Here is a 24676-nt window from a genome sequence, read left to right as displayed (position 1 = left end):
TCACGCGCCACATCCAAAAGTTGGGAAGAGCCACAATTAACACAGAAGCAGAAGAAAGCCTGGACCGGCATCAAGAAGGCAATGGCTGCTGAAGGACCGGGTTCACCGGTGGCTGCTGAGCTGCACGCAGCTCACAAGTCTGTTCACGTGGGGCTTCAGGGGCAGCGCCGGCAGCAGGGCTGCACCGACAGAGACGCTGGCCAAGCGTCACCATTCCTGCAGCAATGGAAGGTGGAACGGCCGGGGATGGGGTGGAACCTGGAAACCATGGCAGCCACAGGATAACGTACTGGTACTGTGGTGGGACAGAACGGGCTGGCACCGTTTCAGCCACGCCTGCCCCAGGGATGGTGAATGTACAAGGCAGATGCCTGGCAAGGGGAGGCTTTTCACCAAGCTCGGTGAAGTCTGCCCTTCAAACAAGATGAAGCTTTCAGACAGGTTTAAAAACGAACCCAAACAGTGTAATTACCGCTTCCTTCATGCTTGTAATTCACTACTCATCCTTTTTTCATCACATGAATGACATCACTGTCAGAAATTACTGCCTGAGGACCTAGACTGAAACCAGCTCTGCAATCACATTAATGGCTCTGTGTGCAGATATGGGAGCAGAGTTTAAATTAGCTTTCCAATTATTTTACCAAATGAGAAAAGCAATAATTAAGAAGTGAAACACTTCAACAACAACTAATCACTAACAATTAAAAACATAAAAGTAATAATTTTATTCTACAGACTTGACAGTTTTAGCAGGGAATTAGCATCAGAGGTGACTGCAAATGAAACTACCAAAAAACGTACCGAAAGACATATGCTTCAAAGGCTTCACCTCAGCCTGCATGAAGAAAGCATAGATGTAGGTACGTGGCCATACAAAGCAGGTTGCAGGTCCTTCCTGTGCACGGTAACAATACTCACAAGTTAAGCAAGATCACGCTTTGGCTTTCACTCTTGACACATAGAAAACACACTTTGCAAAACTACTGCGTCTCCGTGACGGACAAGTTCTAACTTTCGCAAGAACTAACACCCCAGAACTATTAAGAGTAAGGCTGTTGCTGTTACAAAACCTTTAGTGTCTTCTAGGCCCATGGCCAGGGGCAGTGAACTTCTCCTTTTTCTCTCTGCTAACCTCTGTTATGACATCTGGTCCCTTTCTGGAGCCACAGCTGTTCCCCAGAAGACAGTACCACCAGGAGCCGTGACCACAAAGAGCTTTGCCACACCCCATCTCCAGCCTTTCCCCACTGCTCAGGCTGGAAGGCCACACATGAAACACATCCCTGTGCTGAGGGAAAGACACAGCCAATGCCAAGAAGCCCAGAACAGGCCAGAGATTGGTATTACACAAACCAGAGTGGCATAAACCCAAACTATTTTGTTTCAGTTCGGTACTGCCTGCATGCAGAGGCACAGTGTAGCACAGCCTCTGCCCCCCACTCAATGTTTTTAATGAGATGACGGTGGGGTAGCAGCTGCACCCATCATAAACCTACCTGCTCTTCAACAGCAAGTTACAGGACTTGGTCTGTATTTCTGGCTACCTTTGCTCCAGGGTTTTTAGGAGCCTCTGGTCACCAAGAGCACCATTACACATACAGAAGATCACAGTGATCACTTCTCCGCTGAAATCTTGTTATGAGGAAGTTTGTGGCCTTAATGGATTGCTAACAGCATCATCTAAAAGGCCAGCTGCACTTGAACCATAGGGAGCAGAGAATTCAACTACTCTCAGGCCTTTGAGGAAACACACACCGACACAGCAAATCACTTCTGCATACAGTGATGCATATACAAAACCTTCAAGTACCCACTTCATGATAGTCTTACACCCATGTGATGTCATCACACATTCACAGTCTTCATCTAATTAAATATTTTTGCAATTGAAAAAACCCCCAAACCACCCCATCATAAAAATCACAGGATCATTTCACAGTGATGCCATTTAAATTTCTACACTGTGAAAACTGCAGAGACTGATAAGAGGCCAAAGCACATTTTATCTGAAGGCTTTTATTTAGAGCTTTGCATATAGGTTTGTTCATATCTGAATCTCAACTGTATTCCACAGATTTTATGTTATTCTCCAAAAGCAAGTGTCTTTGCTGTATATATCAATTTTTCTCTTCTCTGACAGCCGTATCCTGTAAGAGGCAGCTGTGTTCTGCATGTTCATTTTCTTAACGGCAGCGGTGAGAGCTACTTACAACGCAGCACGTATGCCCGTAAGCATCATGCAAATGTTCACAACCATTTCCAATTCGGTTTTTAAAAAAAATAAATGAACAGCTGCTTTTGTTCAAGATTGGTTAGGGTTTTTTTTCCTAGCCCTCAATAAATAGAAAGCATAAGGCATGTGTAATCCAAATTCTTTAATGGAGCTCAAACTAAAATAACCCACCGCCTGCCATTTACCCGCCATTTCAAGTGGGACCTTTTCCTTCATCGGTCTCAAGCATTTCGCCTCCCCCAGATTTAACACTAGCAAGCCGGCCGCGGGTGCCGGCTGGTCGGGTACGGGGGCACAGAGAGAGAGAAAGAGAGAGGAAGAATGTGCAGGTGAAGAGCTGAAGATGCCGGGCCCGACGGTGGTGCTACTGGAGAGGGAGAGCAGCAGCCGGAGGGCCGCCGGACGCAGCGGCGGCCCCGGCAGGTAGCCTGACGGGGCGAGCAGCCGCCGGGACGGGGCTTGTCGGAACGGCCAAGCCCCCTCCAGCTCCCGGCGAAGGCCCAGCGGCACGGCAAGGGCGGCGGCGGGGCTCCGCTTTTCCACTCCCTGGCGGCTCCTCGCTCGGCACGCCGGTGTCAGCGGGACCGGCGGCGAGGCGGTGACCCCCGCCAGGGCAGCGCTACTTGCAGAGCCCCTCCAACCTCTCCAGGGTGCCCTTCATGTCCCGGATGCGCTTGGCCAGGGCGGGCACGGGCTGCATGGCGCGGTCCAGCTCCTCGCAGCGCGCCACCAGCGCGTACATGGCGCGGATGCTGAGGTCGGCCGCCTCGCCCAGGCTCTCCACCCCGTCGCGGTAGGTCTGGATGCAGCCGACGCTGAGGGCCGTCAGGGCCTGCAGGCCGCAGTGCACGTTACGCAGCAGCTCGTCCACCTGCGCCGCCACCTGCCCTGCCAGGGCCACCACGTCCTGCAGCGCGCCGGGGTCGATGGCGGGGATGGAGCCGCCGCCGCCCGCTGCCGGCGGCTCGCCCCGCGGGGCGCCGCTCAGCCGGATCCGCCGCTCCAGGTTGTTGGCCACGAACTGGGTGAGGCGCCCCTCGCGCAGCACCGTCCCCTCCAGCTCCAGCGCGCTCGCCAGCGTTGCCCGCCGCCCCTCCGGCAGCTGCCGCCCCGCCGCCGTCCCGCCGTCGGCGGCGAGGCTCAGGGCCTCCAGGCTCCGCTCGTCCCGTCGCCGCCCCGCCGCCTCCCGGCCGAGTCCCTCCTCGGCCGCGGCCTGGTGTCCAGCGGCCGCCGTAGGCCGCGGCGCCGGAACCTCCATGGCGGGTTACGCGTGCCTGGCCGCCGGCGCGCCACCACCCACCAGGGGGCGCGCCTCCACCTGTTTACGTCCCCCTCGATTGGCTGCCGGGCGCCGGGAGGTGTGGCAGGAGCTGTTTGTGCGCCGCCCGATTGGCCGGCACCGCTCGTGAGGAGAACCGCCCACCCAGTCTGTTCGCTACTCGCTGCGGGCCCGTGACTCGGAGACTGGGGCGTGCCCGCTGTTTGTGTCCCCCCGGATTGGAGGGCCTGCGGAAGCGGGCGCGGCCCCGAGTGTTTGTGTCGCTTCCGATTGGGCGAGGCAGGGCCAGAGAGGCCGCCTGTTCGCCGAGATTGGCGGCGCCCGGTGGAGAGGCGTGCCGCTCGCGCCGTCCTCGCACGGCGATTGGAGCTGGGCCGGAAGGGGGCGCGTCCCGCTCCGGTAACAACACAGGGGCGCTGCTGGCAGCTCCTCTCACTCCCCCGCCATGTTCTCCTAGCAGCGGATCCGATTGTGTCACCATCTCAGCCCACAAAGCCCGGGCAGACACTCCCCTGCTACCCGACCCGCTCGTCCCCGCCTGGGCTCGACCCCTCTTCCCGATACAGCTCTGGGTACCCACGTCCCGCCATGGTCACCACCACGGCGCCGCCGCCCTTCCTGGCTCGGATCTCGGCAGGCACCGAAGACCCCAGGCGGCTGCCCTCCGCTCTCCTCCAGCGCCTCAGGCGAGGGGACAGCAACTGCGAGAACCAGCCCAGCTGCTGCCTGGCGGGGCCGGGGGGCAGCGCGCGGCCCCCGCTGAAGCGAGTCCGGCGGAGGAAGGGAAAGATCCGGCCCGGCCCCGCCGGGCTCCTGCCCAGCCGCTACCAACAGTACCAACAGCATCGCGCCGGCCTGGGGAGAAGGACCCCGCTGGGAACGTACGGCCCCGGCGAACTTAGCGCTCACCCAGTGCCAACCGTCTCGGCCGCTCCCGGCCTGGTAGCGACTTCTCTGGAGGAGCCCCCCGCGCCCGCCCCCTCGAGACCCGCGCCCAGCAAACCCCTCAGGAAGGAGGTAAACATGGGGCTTCTACTTGTGCTCGCTTCCCCTCTTTTCCCCCTCCTCCCCCCCCCCGCTTGTCCCGCACTCCGGAGCCTGCTGGAGGGGGGTAGCGAGGCGCTCACCCCCTCCCCGCGGCCCCTCCGTGCGTGTGGCCGGGCGGGGGGGGGGAAGAAAAGGGGGGGGGAAGAGTTTCCGTTACGCCGCTGGACGGGGCGGGGGAGTGGGGGTGGAGGGGGAGAAAGAGAGACACACACGGGAAATCGCGGGCGGCGATTGGCTGCGCGGCGCCACCAATGGGCGCCCGCCGCTGCGCCCAGCAACAGCCGGATTTAGCTTGCTGGCCGCCCGCCAGCTGGCTCTGCGCGCGCAGTTGGGACGTGCGAGGGGCGCAGCGCCCCATGGCGGCCGCGGGGGGACCCGCCGGCGGGGAGAGCTCTGCCGCCCGCCCTGCGGCTGCCGGAGGAGTTGTAGATAGATGTGGGGACGGCTTAGGAGGGGAGCGGTGGGCGGCTTGTAACCCCGCCCGCTACACCCGCCGGGTGAGGCGGCCCCCCCGGGGCACTTGGCTCCGCGGTACGGTGCTTCGGGAGGCCGGCGCGGCGACGCGTCCGGTCCGGCGGCGGTATTGTCCTTGCAAGCTGCCGGAGGCCCCGCCTGAGGAGAGGGGCCGTGCCTTGACGGGAATTTTTTGTCTCCCCAGTTCTTAAAGACCAAGATGGGAAAGACTGAGAAGGCTGCCATTCCCTACAGCCAGCCCGTTCACAGCTTACACCTGTGTGAACAACCAAAGATTAACAGGCAGAAGAGTAAGTGTAACGTGCCGCTGACAAAGATCACCTCGGCAAAGAAGATAGAGAACTTTTGGCAAGATTCTGTATCGCCAGAAATAGTTCAGAAGCAGGAGAAAAAGCCACTTAAAAACACAGAGAACTTCAGAAATGCCAAGTCCAAGAAACCCGTTGGCCTGACTGAAGTGAGCCAAAAAGAAAATTACGCTGGGGCAAAATTCAGTGACCCGCCATCTCCCAGTGTCCTTCCAAAGCCTCCTAGCCACTGGGTGGGTGGCACAGCTGAACTGTCTGACCAAAACAGGGAGTTGATGGCAGTCCATTTGAAAACTCTCCTCAAAGTTCAAGCGTAGTTTCCCAGATCTCTTCAATAATTGGCAAAGAAAACTCCATCCAGGAAACTTAAACATGCCTTGTTGCAAAAAAAAAAAAAAAATTGCAAAAGACTGTCAAGTCTTACAATCACATTTAAAAAAAAATTCCTTGTATTATATTTTTTATGGTTGTGTAAATAGTGTACATCATGTATTATGTGTATATTCTTGTTCATACTTTGAGAGGTACATTTTAGTTTTGTTATGAAAGGATGTATTTTGCACTGCCTGAATGGTAGATGTCTTGTATATAAAATATGGACAATTTTAAGTGTGTGCTTGACACATGAAGACTTGACTTGATTTGCACAAGGTAATGAAAATTTTGGAAGGAGAGTACAACTTTCTGATTTTAAGGTTCCAGATCAAATGTGAATGTTTCATTTGTGCACTACTGACAACAGTTTCACATTCTGTGTCCCAATCAAGTACAAACATGGAATTTTCATACAAACGTGAAGTTATGCTCTCTGCTCTGGAAACCATATCTGGAATTCTGCATCTATTTGTTTTTAAAATTAACTGGAATTTGAGTGAAATTCCAACCCACCAATTTGAGCACTGCTGATTTCTTAAAAAAAAAAAAAAGAGCAGAGCTTTCTGCCAAAAATCCAATTGGTTACTTAAAAAAATAAATAAAATAATTTGGCCTCCCCTTAAACAAGTTTCTGTTTTCCTTTTGTGTGTGTGTGTCTGTCAGTTCAAGTACATGAGCTTACATTACTTGATTGCCTTTTAGTGCCTCAGTAGCAGTATTCTTCCCAGCCTTGAACTACCCAATTAAGGGATTCAGTACCTCATTAAGAATTCCTCATGGTTAAAAAAAAAAAAAAGGTTCCTTTGTGGTAAATCATTATAAGCTCCTTATCCCTTTTATAATTGAAAAATCAGATTTTGAGGAAGTTGTGCAATTACACGTTCATATTCCTGCTGCAATGATCCTCTACTGTTTTTCATAGTAAGCTGATGCTGCGAAGTAGCAATAACATAAAGGTATTGGATGGGGCAAGTCGAGCTTTGCATTTTTCACCAGATTTTTCTAAATTGCATTCCTCTGAGCTGAAATTCTTAAACAACAGGCCTGTAGCTTAGACTGAGAGGCGTGTTGAGGAGAACATAGATTAGTTATTTTTAAAAAAAGATTGATAAAGCAGGGAATTAATTTTACATGAGATGGAAAAATGAGTTTTCAGATCCACTGAATAAAAAAAAGGGCACTAGTGTGCTAGGAAGGATGCGTAAGAAGAAAAGAGCAACAGGAGGGTCGTCTGGATGAGGTGGTTCCTTGGTGTGATAGGTGTTTTCAGGGATATGGAACGAGCAGAAGCTAGGAATTTCTGTTCACTGAAATTTTTCATTATAGAGCCATCATGCTCTAAACAAAGAGCGTATGCGAAATTTTTGGCCCACCCCAAAGCCCAAGGTTCCTGCCTTGCAAAATGGACGCGTGTTGATGGATGGTGGGTGGTACCTGCTTCAGGGAAATCTCTGTCTTCAGTGGCCCAGTTTCTTGCCTAAATCTAAACACTCCTTGAGCCCCAGCTTGTCTTCTAAAGATGAACCAAAGTCCTTGTTTTCTAGTTTTTTAATAAACACTATATAGAGCAAAGATAAATTCTAGTAGAACTTCACTAAGGATGACTCAAGCAAACCCCAAGTCCCAGTTTACTCTGGTATATATTCTATTAATGTGCTTTTTGCTTTTTTTTCCCCTCCCTTTTCCCTTTTGCCTGAATGCCACTAAGCGCAAAGGAAAAGGCCCTGCACAATTCTCCATAGCTTTAGGCCATGGTTAATTCTGTCAACTGAACTTGTGATCCACTTGAATCTTGGTAATTAGCCTGACAAGAGCTAGTTTCCATCAGCCATGGAGGCTGGCAAGTTTTTTTTTCTCCTGATTATCATCTTTGTTAGCATCAGCCTCATTTCTTCTGTGTCCCTGGGAGCTGCCACCGAATTACATAGTTGCAAAACTAACTCCTATGTAAAATCAACCAATGTAACACTGGGAAGTTACTGTTTCATCCAGTCTTTTCCAAAAATCAAAAAAAACCCCAACCAACCCACAGCTTATTTAGCTTGCTTCTGCATCAGCGTTGCTGCTCCTGTTGTGACCTGGCAGGAGTGTTGGGGCACTCCATGGCCCACATCTTAAGATCTTCGGGTTGAGTCCCTTCCTGGCCAACAGATTGGATTATAAAACTAGGCCTTAAGCAAGATCATCTGAAAACTCAGGATATTGTCATCTGTTAGGCCTGTATTCTGCACTTAAGTTGTCACTTTCCCACCTTTTTTCCTTTCTACATTAGTTTCTCCAAGGGATATTCACTTTCAAGGTTTCTTTTGCTTTGACAGATCTCCCAGCGAGGCCTTGTACTACCCGAATGTGCTGGGTTTCGAGTTTAAAGATGATAGGTATGCAAAAGAAAAAACAGTGTCACCCTGGGAAGATGAGAATGTCTTTTGAAGTGAACAGCCAGCCTTTGAAGAAGACAATGAACATGCTTAGTAGATGTGTTATCATAGAATCACAGAATCACAGAATGGTTAGGGCTGGAAGTGACCTCAAAGATCATAAAGTTCCAACCCCCCTGCCACGGGCAGAGACACCTCTCACTAGACCAGGATGCTCAAGGCCACATCCTACCTGGCCTTGAATACCTTCAGGGAGGGGGCAGCCACCACCTCCCTGGGCAACCTGTACCAGTGCCTCACCACTCTCACAGTGAAAATTTTTTCCTAATATCCAACCTAAATCTACCCCCTTTCAATTTAAAAACATTCTCCCTCATCCTATCACTCCATGCCCTTCTAAAAAGTCCCTCCCAATCCGCCCTGTAGGCTCCCTTCAGGTACTGGAAGGCCACTATAAGATCTCCCTGGAGCCTTCTCTTTTCCAGGCTGAACAAGCCCAGCTGTCTCAGCCTGTCTTTATAGGAGAGGTGCTCCAGCCCTCTAATCATCTTTGTTGTCCTCCTTTGGACCCATTCCAACAGTTCCATGCCCTCCTTATGTTGGGGACTCCAGAACTGGATGCAATACTCCAGGTAGGGTCTCAAAAGAGCAGAATAGAGGGGCTGAATCACCTCCCTTTCCCTGCTGGCCACATTCCTTTTGATGCAGCCCAGGGCACAGTTGGCCTTCTGGGCTGCAAGTGCACATCGTCAGCTCATGTCGAGCTTCTCATCCACCAGCATCCCTAAGTTCTTCTCTGTAGGGCTGCTCTCTATGACATCATATATCAGCTGATATGTGTCTGCTCTAGAGGAATTAAATCAATTCCTTATTACACTTCTGGGTTCAGCCAGAGTAAGGAAGCTGAATGTGCTGCATTTTGGTAGATAATGAAAACCTTTTCAGTTTAAAATTCTCTTCAGTGCAATGCTGTGCAGAACTGCAGGGAACCAAGAGAGAACCAGCTTACTTCTGAAGGGTTAAATGGCACACAGTGATGGTCCTGAAAAATTAGCTTTTGTTGGGTTTTCATGCTTGGCCAAGTTTCAAACCATTAGACACCTTCACTGATAACGGCTGGACTGGTGCTCTACTAGAGTTAAACCGCTTCCATCTCCTAATGCAACAGGCACTAGAAATCCCAGGTGTGTTTGAACTCCATTACACCAGCATCTCTTCAGAGATGCTGCTAAATTCCTAAGTAGTCTGGACGTGAGGCTCTCACTTCTTCCATAATTTGAATTTTATTTCAGCTGATTAATATTTTATCCAAGTAGTGTCATTTTCAGCAGTTCCTGTAATTATTTTCAGAGAGTATTTTTTAAGCTTATGCATTATAAAGCGTTTGATACCTGCCCTAATTCAGGACTTTCTTCTGCCTTACCCAGTTTTGAGATCAAATATGAAGCTTATAGATTATGTGAAGCCTGAAGATTATAGATTGATTTTAATTGTAATTTTGAAATAAGCTATTTATTTCTGCATAGAAAGTCTTGATACTTCCACCATGCAGCTAAACACATTCCTTATTTTCTTCTACAACTCTTTGTGCTCTTTGAATTTTGAATTCATAATACGTTCTTCAATTGTTTGTGTTTTTTTTCATAATACATAACTGCCTGGACAAAGTGTTTAAGGGGAATTAGTTTCTGCTGTCATTTCTAAGAAGGTTTTATGTTATGCATAAGCTGGTCCTTGGCCTAAAGAGGCCAGGCGGTAAGCAAATAAGAGATAAAGGTTGTAAAATGTTAACATTTCCTGTGAAAAATTGATGCTACCTTGTTGAACAGGAACCATGGTGCTAAATATTTTTGATAGCGGGAAATATTTAGTTGCTGATTCAATAGAAAAGATTAATGAAGGAAACATCCATCAGTTAAGGAGAAACATATCATTAAAAGGACCTAACTACTGAAGCTGAGCAACAGAATGTTCTCAGCAGTGTAGAGGCTGTGAACATTTTTTTGTATCTAGAATGTAGAAGAATAGTGTCAGAGGTAGGACAGCAAAGTCAAGAATTCAGCAGAAATTGGAAAAAAAATCCTAAGGAATTAATTTTCACAGTGAACACGTCCTAGCAGAGGTACTTCTTCCTGTGTGTCGAAGTCAGCATTTATCTCATTTATTCAACTGCCAGAAAATAGGTCTTTAGGTTTTGCAAAGCCCTGACTCCTGTTCAATGTTAGTCCAGTGACGTTACTACAAGTTGCACATATTCAGGCCTGTGTGTGGCAGATGCAGATGCAGTCTGAGTGGTTCATAAACCCTTGTCTTCAGTTTGAGAATGACACTGATTCTGTGCACTTATCTGTAGGTTGCCACTGGTGAGCGACCCAGTGTGGTCTCTGTCATTCGTACCTGAAAGAGGAAGTATTTGGGAATCAAGGGCTTTTCTTGTATGTATAGGATGTTGCTAAGTATTTTGGATCATAGAAACACTGAAAGCATTAGGTTGGAAGGAGCCTTTAAAGGCCTAGTCAACACCTCCCCTCCCTCCCTTCAGTAAGCAGGGACACCTTTAACAAGATCAGATTGCTCAGAGCTTCATCAAGCCTGACCTTGAATGCCTTGAATGGGATGGGGCCTCCACCACATCTCTGGGCAATCCCTTTCAGTGTTGCACCACCCTCATAGTGAAGATCTTCCTAATGTCTTATCTAAACCTACCCTGCTCTAGTTTAAAACCATTGCCCCTTGTCCTATCACTACATGTCCTTGCAAACAATCCTTCCCCAGCTTTCTTGTAGGCCCCTTCAGGCACTGGAAGGGTGCAAGAAGTTCTCCCCAGAGAACCTTCTCTTCTCCAGGCCGAACAGGCCCAACTCTCCCAGCCTGTCTTCATAGGAGAGTTGCTCTAGCCCTCTGATCATCCCTGTGGCCCTCATCTGGATCCACTCCAAGAGGTCCATGTCCTTCTTGTGTGGAGAGCTCCAGAGCTGAACTCATTTCTAGTATGTATTTCAATAGATGGACAGCATTTCAAGATGCTGGCCATATGTATTTTAAGACATGGTGTAATCATTGCTGGTTTGCCATTCTTAAGCATAAAATTTTGAGGAGATACTGTATCTGTGAAAGATGGCATTTGCTCTTTTAATGAAGCAGTGGGCTTTTGTCAGGTAGGTCTAGGAACCTTAATTTGCAAATGTCCTTTTTAAGTGGTGAAGGCAATGGCTGTCAACATACAATTTACTTGGGGTTTTATTCCCTGAAGCAAGGCCTAGAGCAACATGAAATAAAGGTCTTAGTGTAGAGTCAGGCCTTCTTCTTGTTCTCTCTAATCAGCTGAATCTTGTGGGTTTTACTGCCTGGTGACATACCTGCAGAAGAAAGAATAATGTGTGTCCTTACTTAAAATAATATATAACTTAAAATCTGTAATTTGCTTATACACATATATATCTCACAAAGCTTTTGAAAGTTGCATCCCCAGCATCAGAATACTCCAAAACTGTTTGTTGTCCTATTTAGAATACCAATAGGTCCTTGTAGGAATTAAAGGAGTAGTAAATTGATAGACCTTCCTTGTCCAAATTTTAGACCTTCTTTGTGTGCAAGCACTGAAGAAAGCGCTGATACGTGTTTGTGCCCTGTACTAGGAGCAATAAGGAAAAAATAGTTGATGAGTCAGGTAGAAAAAAAAGCCTGAAAAACAAGGTCAACTAAGAGATAAGAGAGAAGCAGCGTAGATGCCACCACTGAATTACGTGGGAAGGAAAGATACTGCAAAAAAAAATATCTCCCAAAGTATCTGATGTTACTGCAACAGGGAATTTTAATGACTAGATGAGAAGCGATTTGCTACCGATTCTTGACCGGGGAAAGACAATGTGTGCAGGCAAGCCTTGTAGCTGACTGCCTCCACCTCATCAGTACCTACTATTCGTGACGTTGGTACAGCATTCCTAATGCCTGGCACTGATCTGGGTTTCACAGAACGCTGTACAAGTGCTTACTGCTGTCGAGTTTCCCCAGGTTTTTAAAAGTGGTCAGGTAAAGTATGTACGCACGTGACAGCAGCCTCCCTGTTTTACAGCTGGAAAAACAGGCAAACAGAAGTGAACCAGCTTGCGGAAGGTCACTCAGCAGGCTGTTAGCTAACCCAGGAAGAGATCCACAGTTTCTGGAGTTCCAGCCAGGTTTGCCCTTTGCTACTACGTGCCTTGGCTGTGTCATCTGCAAGTCTTCCTCATCCCACTGTGTAGTATGTAAAATCAATCAATATAATATTCTGCTTCGAGATTCTGTAGTCATTGAAAGGGCTGGTGAGAGAACTCAGGCTGCTTTTAGGTTTTGTGTTATGTACACTTTTAATACGCTTTAGTAATTTACACAGATGACCCTTGCACTTTCGCCCTTGTCTACTCATAACCCTCTGTTACAACGTATAATCTATACACACTGCTGTCATTTTCAGCTCACCCTCTCTGTCCTCTCCCAACAGCCAGCATCAGGCCAGCTGACAGTAAGTCGAAGGTTTCTGCTTCTTGGCTGCTGCTCTCCACTGCTGTGTGAGTGTGCTGCAGCCAGCAGCTGGCTGAGAGGCCCATGGCATGCAGAGTATCCTCATAGTTTCTTCAGTTTACATTTGCCTTATCTTTACGCTCCTGTTAGATTCTGGAAGGCAGAAAGAGGCCCAGTCTTTCCCTAGAGAGAGGATCTTCCTACAGGAGGACAGAAAGTGAAGGTTTTAAGTGACCATGTCTCTGTAATCTTGTGAAATGTGCCAGATGTGATGGCAACATCAGTGTATGTCAGAGCATTTGGAGAAGGCAGCCTTCCAAAGAGAAGGGGTTTCTCTTCCCTGCCCCAGAAGTGGCACACAACCTCCTCACCTGAATAGCCCTGAGATGAAACAGGAACTTCTGCAAAGGTGAGAAAGCCTGATTTTATTCCTTCCCCCTGTGGCAGCACTGAAGAGTTGTCCTGAATTGGTGTTATAGCAGATTACTTACACTCTTCCGAACAGTTGCCCTTTCACATCATTTTTAACACAAACATGCCCTACTTTCCAAATCCTGTAGAGACACAGTGTGGAGATGTGGGGGGAAGGGTAAAACTAATCATGATCTGGTCTTGCAGTCTTGATCCAAATGTCAGCTTAGTCACAACTTTCTTAGGAAGGGCTTTGCTTACTTTTAACATTATTGAGATGGTTATGTGGGCTGAGCCCTAAGGACGGTGAAAGACGATGCTTTCCCTCTGGGCAAGATGTGAGGTGCTGAAGAAGGTGAAGGAGCAGAAGGCTGATATGGGATGATCAAAGGAAGGAGCTCTTTGCTCACTTAGAAACCTTCATGTTGTCTTCCTCAGTTACAGCCAACCCCCCCTTACCTCACCTTTTAAGGACGCCTTGCATGTCTCCACACTTCCTTAATTTCCTAGTCCCGAGTCCCTTTATTACCAGAAATGCAAGGAATGTGTTTTACATACCCAGCAGTAACCAGGAGCACATTATCAACTTTTTGGTTCACTTCCAGGGAGCACTGACACCTAATAGACAAAGAATAACAGAAAAGGAGAAAAAGAGAAGAGAAAAAGAGTAAAAGAGTAGCCCTACTGAGAAGGACTTGGGGATTCTGGTGGATGAGAAACTTAACATGAGCCAGCAGTGTGCTCTTGCAGTTCGCAAGGCCAATGGTATCCTGGGCTCCATCAGAAGAGGGGTGGCCAGCAGGGACAGGGAGGGGATTGTCCCTCTCTACTCTGCCCTCGTGGGGCCCCAGCTGGAGTCCTGTGTCCGGGTCTGGGGCCCCTAATACAAGAAAGATGTGGAACTGTTGGAGAGGGGTCAGAGGAGCCACAAAGATGATTAGAGGGCTGGAGCAGCTCCCCTACGAAGAGAGGCTGGGGGAGCTGGGCTTGTTCAGCCTGGAGAAGAGAAGGCTGCGAGGGCACCTCATTGCAGCCTTCCAGTACCTGAAGGGAACATACAAACAGGAGGGGAATCAACTTTTTAAAAGGGTAGACACTGGCAGGACAAGGGGGAATGGATTAAAACTAGAGGAAGGCAGGGTTAGATTAGATATTAGGGGGAAGTTTTTTACAGAGAGAGTGGTGAGGTGCTGGAACAGGCTGCCCAGAGAGGTGGTGGATGCCCCGTCCCTGGAGGTGTTCAAGGCCAGGTTGGATGGGGCCCTGGGCAACCTTGTGTAGCTCCAGGCCTGGAGGTTGGTGTCCCTGCCTGTGGCAGGGGGCTTGGAGCTCTATGATCCTTGGGGTCCCTTCCAACCCAGGCCATTCTATGATTCTATGATTCTATAAATAATGAGGAAAGAAAAGAATTAAGAGAGAAAAAGTCAAAAACCTACTTTACTACTAATATAAAAGATGAAACACGGTGTGTGCATGCGGTACAGAGCAACGCTGCTACATTTGCTACACAGATGGAGTTACCGTGGCACGTGTCTCTAAACCATATGCATATACATTCAGGTATGTGTCTGCATGCAGCTTAAAGTAAAGGTTGAAATAAATGAATAGCAGGGAAAGTGCAGTGCCAAAGGGCTGGTGGTGAACAGGCAGAGTTCCCTCTCGTGGCATGCTTTGGCATTTCGCAGGGGTGGCTCCGCAAGCACCCCTTTGGGGAGCATCAGCCCATAATCGTCCTTGCCCTGAACCCACTCTTGTATGAGGTAGCTGGAGTAATTCCCGGTGAGGGCCTAATTGCAAGTTAATTTTAAGTGAGTTATGTAAACGGATTAAATCAATCATCCCCTGACTTTATATCTCACATGCAGATGCAGCCACTATCAAAAAATTCCCTATCAGCTTTATTCTGCTGCTTCCTTGAGTTGCTGCCCACTGTTAATACCTGCTATTGCCAACACCTGCGTTAGGCAGGGGCTTTGTGAGATCCCACTGAGAAAGGATAATGCATGGGATGTCACGAGGAGGTTTTAGGAAAAGGCTTTGCAGAAGGAAAGCAAGGCCAGCAGCAGCGGAATGATTTGTGGTTCAGTGTAGTATATTTATTTTAAGTGAACACCAGGCACTTAATTTATTAGGTCAAAATATTATTGAATTATTGTACTGTTGCACTAGGACACTGACAGCAAACGAAAAAGGCTCATGTTTTACCAAGAAGACAGCTGGAAGGTTAAGACTAAATACACCAGGCATGAAACCTCCATTTATAAAAAAACCCAGCCAATGCACTTTTGGCAGAGACTGTATTTTGTAAAACACAAACTTATGACATAATAATTACTGTGTCCCTTGAGCTTTAAAAATAAAGAAGAAAATATTTCCTACTGTGAACTTACGAACTGGGGAGGAGATTGCAGTAAATAAGAGTAAAAATGTTGTTGCTCTCTATCCTGTGTGCTTATCATAGGATATACAGCATAGAATGTGCCATAAATCAGGGGCCTAAATGTTAGACACCGATGTCTGACCTCAGCCACAACTTAACCATTAACAAACAGAAAAGGGTACGTTCATTTCTGGCAACTACATGGACAGCTTTGGAGGAGATGAGACATCATTCTGCTTCTCAGAATTTCACCAGATTATTTAGGCCAGTACCTGTCACTGTCAGCACTAACCCAGGCACAGCAGAGAGGACTTAGCTACCAGGTCATTCACCTCTGAAGAAATCTCCTCTAAGCTCTCAGTTGGAAGGGACCCGTAAGGATCAACTACTCACTCCACACAGGGCCAGCCAAGTCAGAGCATGGGACTACGTCTCAGTCCCTGGCTGTTAACTAACCCCCTTTGGGGAGGTCAGATCATTAGACATGGATTTTTTACACTTGCAAGGACTTTTCCTACTGCTGCCTCCTGGTGCTTCCTCTTTGTCCAGACACATAGTCCAAGATCATAGTTGGCTCTGATATGTACCCAGGCACAACTCTCTGTTGTGGTTTATAGAATCATAGAATCACAGAATGGTCTGGGTTGGAAGGGACCCCAAGGATCATAGAGCTCCAACCCCCCTGCCACAGGCAGGGACACCAACCTCCAGGCCTGGAGCTACACAAGGCTGCCCAGGGCCCCATCCAACCTCCAGGCCTTGAACACTTCCAGGGACAGGGCATCCACCCCCTCTCTGGGCAGCCTGTTCCAGCACCTCACCACTCTCACTGTAAACCTTTGCTGAGTTAGCTATTGTTTTTGAATTGGCAAAGCTTAGCCAGTTTGACACAGGTTAGCCTCAACTCTGTTCTGGAGGAACTCGTGACATCACTTCAATGTCATAGGCATTTAAACATCATCTAGGTACAGAACATTGGCAACTGAAGTCCTCCTTGTACTCTGCTTCCCCACATGAGCAGTTGTTCAGATTTACTGGACTTCTTGCAGCATCACTGTGCCAGGAGAAATTTTCTCTCCCCAGTGGAAAGCCTTAAGCATAAGCCCAAATCTGGAGTTCTGAGAAGAGGATATCCGCTTCAAATGAAATATCAAATATCAGTGAGATCCTTCACTGCATTCATTACAAGACAGAAAATGGATTATCATAAGGTTACTAAGTCACAAACCACTTTACCATCTATTATGTTCTATACTCCTGTGAAATTTAACCATTTGAAACAGGTGTCAATCATCTTCAAATGCCAATTAATAGCCGGTTTCAACACAGAAACTCTGAGAGCTGGAACATAAGCAAGAATTTGGATGCTGTAATGTTTCCTTACATCATGCTTCAGTTTGAAGGTCAGAGTGTTTCTCTGGGGAGATTGAGGTGGAGGTCTCAACGCTGAATAAGAAAATCTTAATTTTGTTCCTCAGCTGGAGGACCACTGCTGGGAGCTTGACCCTGATTTTCCTATATACTTTGACCTTTCCCTTCATGACTCAGACTGTGACTTTGTCATTGACCACCCTGTTGATCCACAGCATCTTGGAAGCAATTTGGAGTGGAACTGAGCCTGACTGCAAGAGTGTCATCTATAGTCTGACAAGCACAACAGACACAGTATTATTACAGCACTTCTTCAGTAGCAATGCAGTGGTTTTCATTGCAGAAATTATATTTTACGCATGCATTATTGGCTTATCTTGTCAATTCTGTGTTCATATTTATTGCTTTCCATTCTGAAATCTATTGATGTTTTTTAAAGTACCTTGATCTCATCCCTACATACCACACGACACCATTTTTCATGTTTAACAACAGTTTCTTTGCATTCAAATTTCTGCAGTCTGACAGCTCTGGATTTGTGCTACAAAGTAAGTCACGTGAAGAATAAGAAATAGTGCTGTGAGTCAAGTGATTTTATCAGCAGAATAAATGTAAGAAAACATTTAAGAATCTGTGTTACCCCCACACACACACACACACCTCCTCAGAATAAATTAGGTGCTGACATATTTTTGTGAATCTAGGCCTCTGTTCAGAGGAATTTCATAAGAGCTTTTTAACCTCCTGCGTGCAAACTGAATATTCCTGTATAAGCACAGAATCTGCAAGAGAGATACGTGACAAATAACAAATTAGGGCCATCTTAGTCATGAAGCTAAGTAAAGCTTCATTAATGATTTAATCCCTTATAATACTGAATGACATAAAGTGCCCCTCACCCTGGGACCTCTACCACATGTCCAGACCAGGACAGGTCTCCTGTCCTGACAAGGGAGCTTCTGTATTGCCCAGGAGAGGGCATTCAAACTGCTGGGAGAGGCTTTTCTGAGGAAAAGCGAGTGCAAATGCTCACCAAATACAGTCAGTCTCAGAAAATGTCACCCGGAGTTCTAGGGCCTGACCCTATGGGCACTTTAGCACGTGATTGTTTTCCTTATTAGTGAGTGGACTTACTGATGTGACAATTTGTAACAGCATTAAGCACATACTGAGCCTGTCTCCATGCTCAGGGCCCTACCAAAGATTCACGTTCACATGTTAACCATGAAGGTAGCAATAATTTCTCCACAAACTCTCTGTACACCTTCATCATTTTCATTCCCCCCATCTCTAGCTTGCATCCCACAAACAGCACTAAGGAGACAAATGTAACCCACGGTGGTCACCCCATGAGCTAGTCCAAGGACTGCCCTGTGAGAAGGGTGTGTTGTACCTCCACCACCACCTCAACGTGACACATACTCATGCAAAGGACGGTTCGTGCAGTCTTTCAAGGCAGGAGGAAACACGTTGTGTGCTGCAGGCCATCTACTTGTGAATTCTTCACCATCTCTAACCGTCCCCAGCCAAGGAGGTGTGTCAGTGCTGCTACCTTGGGTGAGCAGCAAGGATTTGTGCCTGCTTGATGGGAAAGTCTGTGGGCAGCATGACATGGCTGCAGCACCAGAATGGCTCTCTGGGAACTCCAGCAGCCACAGCTGATGGTTTGTGAAAGAGCAGAAAGAGATGTCACAGCTGTTGTAGGAAATGAGATGTATAGTTTGAGGGTATCTATGAGTTACTCAAGCAAATAATTTCTTCTGTTCCTCTGAGGCAAGTGCATGGTTCTCAGGTGGGATGTTCCATCCAAAATGCTTTTCATGCAAGCTGAATACCAACGCCACAGGGAAAGCTGCAGGTCTATCCTCTGATCTCCATACACACTATTTATGCAATGTTTGGAGGTTTGGAAAGTGCCTTTGGCACTCCAGAAAAATCACTTTGTTAAGGTAAGGTTCACAATATTAAAGTCTAATGCAAACAGTAGTTCCCAGCAGCTGAGCATAAGGTAATGCAGGCTGGAAGGGACGTCAGGAGTCCTCTGGTCCGTCCTCTCTCTCACAGCAGGATTGGCTCCAGGGTGGGACCAGCTTACCTCAGGGCCAATTCTGACCGTCTGAAGTGGAGCCTGGCAGAGGGCTGGATGATTGAGCGCATTCAACTTCATCCTGTCATACAGAATTCTCCCTGTCAGAGAGTCTAAATATAGCTCCCTAACGCTCAGGGTTTGGGAAAGCTTTGACATCAATCTGTCCCTGTTTGCTGCATATTGAGTTAAAAGGTCTGAAGGGTATAAAATATTTAAGAATGAGCAGGAGGGATTAAAAAAAAATCACAATGGATCTTGTATAAAGTGTTTTAATTCTGCAGTTGTCATCTAAAACCAAATGGGTGTTTAGCTTGGTGTCCCTTGAGAGGATTTGTCTCAGGCTGGTGGGAAAGCCTACCCTTACCTTACGCACAGGCAGCCAAGCGCATACACTGTACTCACAGCTTCCTGCATGCCTGCATGGATTTAAACTGGAAAAATTTGAACAGACAAGAAAAACTAAGTGATCCATACCGGATAATTAATTTGTTATAGTGTTCAACAAACAGGATGCTCAGTGGCCTTAGGATAACTCGTTCTGCTTGCCAGGTGGCAAATAGTTTTGCATTTACTGTCCATAAAATCAAGTGAATACATGCTGGTACTGTGAGTTTCACAACTATGTTACCCAAGAAGCAGAGCACAGTGACATACCTGACCTGTCTGTACATTCTGTCTCGCAGTATAACATATTTTTCTGAGACTAATTATTCCTTTATAGTTTTGGAAGTATTTCTTTTTAAGGAAAGTTCTGGAAAAGGCCAGATACAACAGTGAAAATAAAATTTACAAAATAGCTGGTGAGGAGAGTGAGGACACCTGATGGCATAGGAAGAACACCATTTAGAGATTTTCACATTGAAATTAGCAGTAGTAGTAACAGATGATGTATACCTTAAAGGAACTCTAAGAGGAGAGTGGAAAATTTTCATACTTACTTTTATGGCTGTGGTGCTGACTGAAAGTACTGGGCTGTATTTTTTTCCTTTGGAGAATGAAATCACTTTCTCTTAAGTATCTATTAAAAGTAAAAAGTGGCACATACAATCAATACACAGCCCAATTCCAGAAGAGACATTGCTAGCATTGGAAATTTAATTTTGCTCTTTCGAGTCACTCAAACCTTGGACTTTCTGCCAATCTGCAAAGTAATCACACTGGAGAGTCTTGTGATAGAGGCACCTGCTGCTAGGGAACCCAGATTAATATTACCAGCACATATTGAGCAGGCTGCAGAACAGCCAACACATACTAATGATGCCTGGGCTGCGAAGTCAGCTGGCAGCCTCCAGACACCCCATTGTCAGTCCCCTGCGCTCCGCAGTCACCACGGCTCCCTGGTACCAGCACAGGCACTCCTTGCCAGAGAAACTTTACCCTCTGGGGTTATTTTTTTATTTATTTATTCCAAAGTAGGTCAGTCTGTGCCATCTGCTGACACTTCAAAGCCACAGAAGTTTCCAGATTTGCTGTGGTATCCATCCTGCAGTTTAACATATATATTTTAATATCCTTTTGCTCTACCTAGCTGTTGTATGTAATGAGACTACTAATCACAAGAGCTCATTCAATCAGGTAATGTTTTTAGCAACTGAGTGCAGCCCTTGGAGTAATTTGTTTGTTTGTTTGTTTGGTTTTTGGCTGATGGTGAATCCTGGGCAATACTGCTTTCAACAGAGAGGTGCTCATGTGCATCTACTTTCTGCTCCTCCAGCAGCCTTGTTAAAAGCTTTGGGAAGCAATCAGTCCCAGATAAGCTTATAGTGGGTCTTGTCAGGCTCCTGTTAAGTTTGCATCTCTTGTTCTCTAAGGGTGAGCATGTGAAATAAAGAGCTTTTCATGTCCACAACTGTGTCTCTAATATCCTTGTACAGCACCCTCAGGTGCTCACAACCTGTTGAGTATGGGTATTTCTCCTCACAACCTGTTGAGTATGGGTATTCCACATGCTGCAAGGATGTCTTCTTTTAAATAGTGTTCTTGATTTGTATCGATGACATTCAAGTTATCCACAGGCAGATTTCTAGAGAGGCACTTCTCCACCTGGGTGAACAGGGGGTGCATCAGCAGCATCACACACAAGTCCTAACAAGTGCCTTCGGTATGTGACACAGTAAGCAGTGCTGACAGGGAGAGAGGAGGTCACATGCACGTGCTAGAAAACATACATACAACATACCACAGAGCACACAAGTATCCGATGGTGAATGAAGACTGTGCATGAGAGTGTAGGAGATGAACTTCTTAATTGCAGAATGGCTACCTTGCTACTAACTGGATGCTGTTCGTGGTATACCCATCTCAACCTGCTGGCATTGAGCCACCTCTGCATCCTGCTTCATGGAAAGATTCGGGACAGTAGAAGGAGAGTCAGATCTCTATAAATGCACAGACCAGATCTGCTATGAAAAGGTAATAAGGTTGTGAAGTTCCTGAACAAACTGCGACTCAGGGTCTCTCTGATTTGCTTAAAACTAAAGCAGCTTAACTCTAGGCTGCAACGAACAGGCTGGGGTAACTACAGATCAAGCTCTCTTGGACTAGAAACAACTAGAACACATTAGCTGAGTTTGCCAGATGTCATTGAGCAATGCATGACTTCACCTCGAAGTCATTTTAACCATTAGTTGAAACCAAAATGGATTGGAGTAGCTTGTTCAGTAACACAGTTTGACCACAACTGTTTGCAATTTCCAGTACTTGTGCACCGGTCTCTGGATGTACTGGATGTCCTAGTTCCCTGGATTTTAACAATACAAAAACATACTTGTTTCCTTTCACAGTGATGACTGCGCAAGTTGAAATGACCTTAGAGCTCTGGCAAAGTTCTGCATGCGCGTTACACTGACCTGAAAAAATCCAACTGCTCTCTTCCTGAGTTATTTGTATATACAAGGTCAGCAAAGTTCACAGTAATGTAAATTAGAAATCCCATTCTTTTTAATAGCCCTGTATACAAATACATTTTTTTCTTTTCCTTTTTCACTTGCCTGCTGATTTTTTCCAGAAAACTGATATAAACTCAAACAGACCTACAAATTCACTAACACCCATAAACCTCTTCTTGTCGGCAGTATGCCCAGGAATGTACATGGTGAGAGCAAACACAGTCTGTAAGTGTTTATTTAAGTTTATGATACCACAGAAATTAAATACAGACTAGAAAAAAAAAATCATTGTGCATTAAAACAGCTATTCCCAGCATGCTATTGCTTTGTATTCTCTTGCTGTGAATAAACTATGGGCTTGAAAATATTTATTTTGAAATGAATACTTTAAGCAAATAATCGTTATTAATGAACACCCATAAGGCTTCTTGTATTTGTATTTGCATGATTAGTACAAATCTGTTCAGTAATAGGAACAAAAACGGTGACTCTTTTAAATGTAATTTCCTACGGTACTATGGAAAATGTCAACACTTAATACAAGTGCATTTATGATTACGTAATGTATCATACTTCAGATTCCTAAAATTTATAACCAAAAAGCTTTGGGGGTAAAGAGATTTGCAATTAGACACAGGAAGCTGATGTTTTGTTGTCTCAATATCTCCTCAGTACCACTAAATCCACAACAAAGTACTTAATAGTAATTTGTGATGCCTTAAAGAAGTAATCCATTTAAGATTTCTGTGGACTGTAAATATATCCCAATTTTGCTGTCTATCTGTAAAATAGTATATGCACATGAAACAAGCTAGAGGCTTACACATATTTTTAGGAGGTAAAAATCTCCATCTAGATTTCAACTGAAATAAAAGAGAAAATTGAATATTGAATTTCCTGTCTTGAGTGGCCATCTTCTGCCTCTTCCACCCACAAACAGATACTGTCTATGAACAAACAGCTGCAATGCTTGAAAGCCTCAACAGATTAAAAATAAAGATCTGTAAGAGCTGCAAAATACTTTTATTCTCCAAGGGACTAAAAGAGTTAGGGCCTGGCTGTGGTTTTGTTTGAATCAATAGCAAAATTAAATTTTGTTTCTAATAACATAGGATGTCACTGCAAATAAGTCGTGGAATATATACATTAGAAAAGGGGCATTTGAATGCCAGGAAAGACCATTTTTTCATTGCTTTGAAAAATTTAGCACAGGCCAGATTTCATGTTTTATATAATTTTTTTTTTTTTTACATTAGAATAGATACATCATTTTAAGGGTTTAAGATATAAGTGGGTGTAGTTGAGACAAGACTTTTTTATTGGAGGAGTGGGAGGGTTTCATGGTGTTTTTCTCGAAGGTAAGATCTTTCACATTTGACACCTTCCTTGCTGTTACAAAACTAAAAGCTTGGATACAGAAGAGAGAGCAAGCAGTCAGTAAGTGTTGCGTGCTAAGAGTACTGGGTATCAGTAACACCAGCGATTTAATCCTCTGTTTACATTCAGCTGTGCAAACCTCAAGGAGCCCCATAGTAGCAGAGGAGTTTTATGGAACTCTTCAGAGAGCCAAACCAAAGGAAAAATGTGAGTTTATTGAATTTAGAGAACCCTGTCTTTTAAACATCTGCCTACCCTGGTTGGTAAAACTTAACTCAGGTAATTTGTGAACTTTTCTTGAGGTTAACTAATGTTTCATGTTAAAAATCTCCCCCCCTTTTCCCCCCCCAATGGCAAACCACCAAAACCACAGAAGACAAGTAAGCCTTCGCTGCATTCTTCTAGCTTTCAGAGTGCAAATAAGAATCTGCACCAGATAGAAGACCACTGCTTTGTTAAACCGGGCTAAAGCCAGTGAAGCTTACACCAGGCTCTGTGGCTCATGTTGCACTGAGAGTGATTGTTTGGGAAATAAATGCATTGGTTTATAATATTGCCTCCTCTCTCGCAGAGGATACCACCCACACAGGGGAGTCAGCAGACTGAAACCACTGATAATTCTAAGCTGTGTCAGGACAAACTCCGTGTTTAAAGCACAAAGTGCCAAGGGGGGTAGGGGCAGCTTGATTCAAGCTCTTGGATTCTGCACTGCAACAGCTCTGAGACATTTGTGTCTCGTTCTGTTGCCAGAGCTGGGGCAGGCGTCTTTGGCAGGTACAAAGAGCTGGGGGCTGCGGCATCTCAGATAGCTACAGCTGCCTTCTCAGCGCGTGTAGCTGAGCTCCAAGCACAGCTTTTTCCTTGCCCTTTCGCATACAGGCTCATAGCATTGGGACAAACAATGAGGTTTTAACCACGAAGTCAAACAGCTAATACACAGGTGACAGGGAAAGGAAGATGGGAAAGGTCCCAAGGAATGAACATGTTCTGGGAGGGATTTCAGATTTAATCTCAAGTTTTGTATGTGAGGTAACCAAATCTGAGGGGAACATGAAGCTCGTGTTTTCTGACCCCGTCGGCTGTGGACAATGAAATTTTGGCCACACTGTGATTAATTCTTAAGTAGTGGGAATGATATGCCCATATGGAGAAGACATTACTTTCTGAATCCATCTGCCCTGCATTACTTTTCCCTTGATAAGAAATGTATAAGATGTAGTGGCACTGTTGATCCATAAATGGTTAAAGATGATGACATGCTTCAGTGACTTAAGCTATTTCTCTTCCTGAGATCTTTAACATTCTTATGCTATATGGAGATACTGTGATCTGACTGAAGAAGCCCTTATCATCACACTTTCCTTTTTAAACACACAATCCCCTTTTGTACCATTGTATGTCTTGGTACGTACTTCCTAATATAAAGCCATTTGTAAACCAGACTGGAATGTTATTTTAGGCAAGCCCCTGTATAGCTCCTACACACGGCAACAGCCTACTTTTGTTTTTAATACTCATTGTGCTATTGTTTGCAAAGCCTTGGATTTTGGCTTGGAACCC

At 46.1% G+C, this 24676-nt stretch overlaps 2 protein-coding genes across 2 annotated transcripts; one reads left to right on the top strand and one right to left on the bottom strand.

Annotated features, from left to right (window-relative positions):
- Positions 1–2003: 2003 nt before the first annotated feature.
- Positions 2004–3996, bottom strand: BORCS6 (BLOC-1 related complex subunit 6; the record flags this gene model as incomplete). Its single annotated transcript, XM_084261340.1, is given in 4 exon segments — positions 2004–3500; positions 3504–3671; positions 3675–3926; positions 3928–3996. Coding segments are annotated over 4 exon segments (1134 nt in total). The 3' UTR covers positions 2004–2855.
- PNRC1 (proline rich nuclear receptor coactivator 1) lies at positions 3967–6346 on the top strand. The gene is made up of 2 exons (XM_084261341.1): positions 3967–4532; positions 5221–6346. Exons 1-2 carry the CDS (start codon positions 4104–4106, stop codon positions 5659–5661), a joined length of 870 nt encoding a protein of 289 aa, XP_084117467.1. The 5' UTR covers positions 3967–4103; the 3' UTR covers positions 5662–6346.
- Positions 6347–24676: the final 18330 nt, after the last annotated feature.

This window comes from Gallinula chloropus (genome assembly GCF_964237585.1).
Source record: "Gallinula chloropus genome assembly, chromosome: 3".
NCBI classification, from domain to species: domain Eukaryota; kingdom Metazoa; phylum Chordata; class Aves; order Gruiformes; family Rallidae; genus Gallinula; species Gallinula chloropus.
This window is presented reverse-complemented; position numbering and strand designations above follow the sequence as displayed.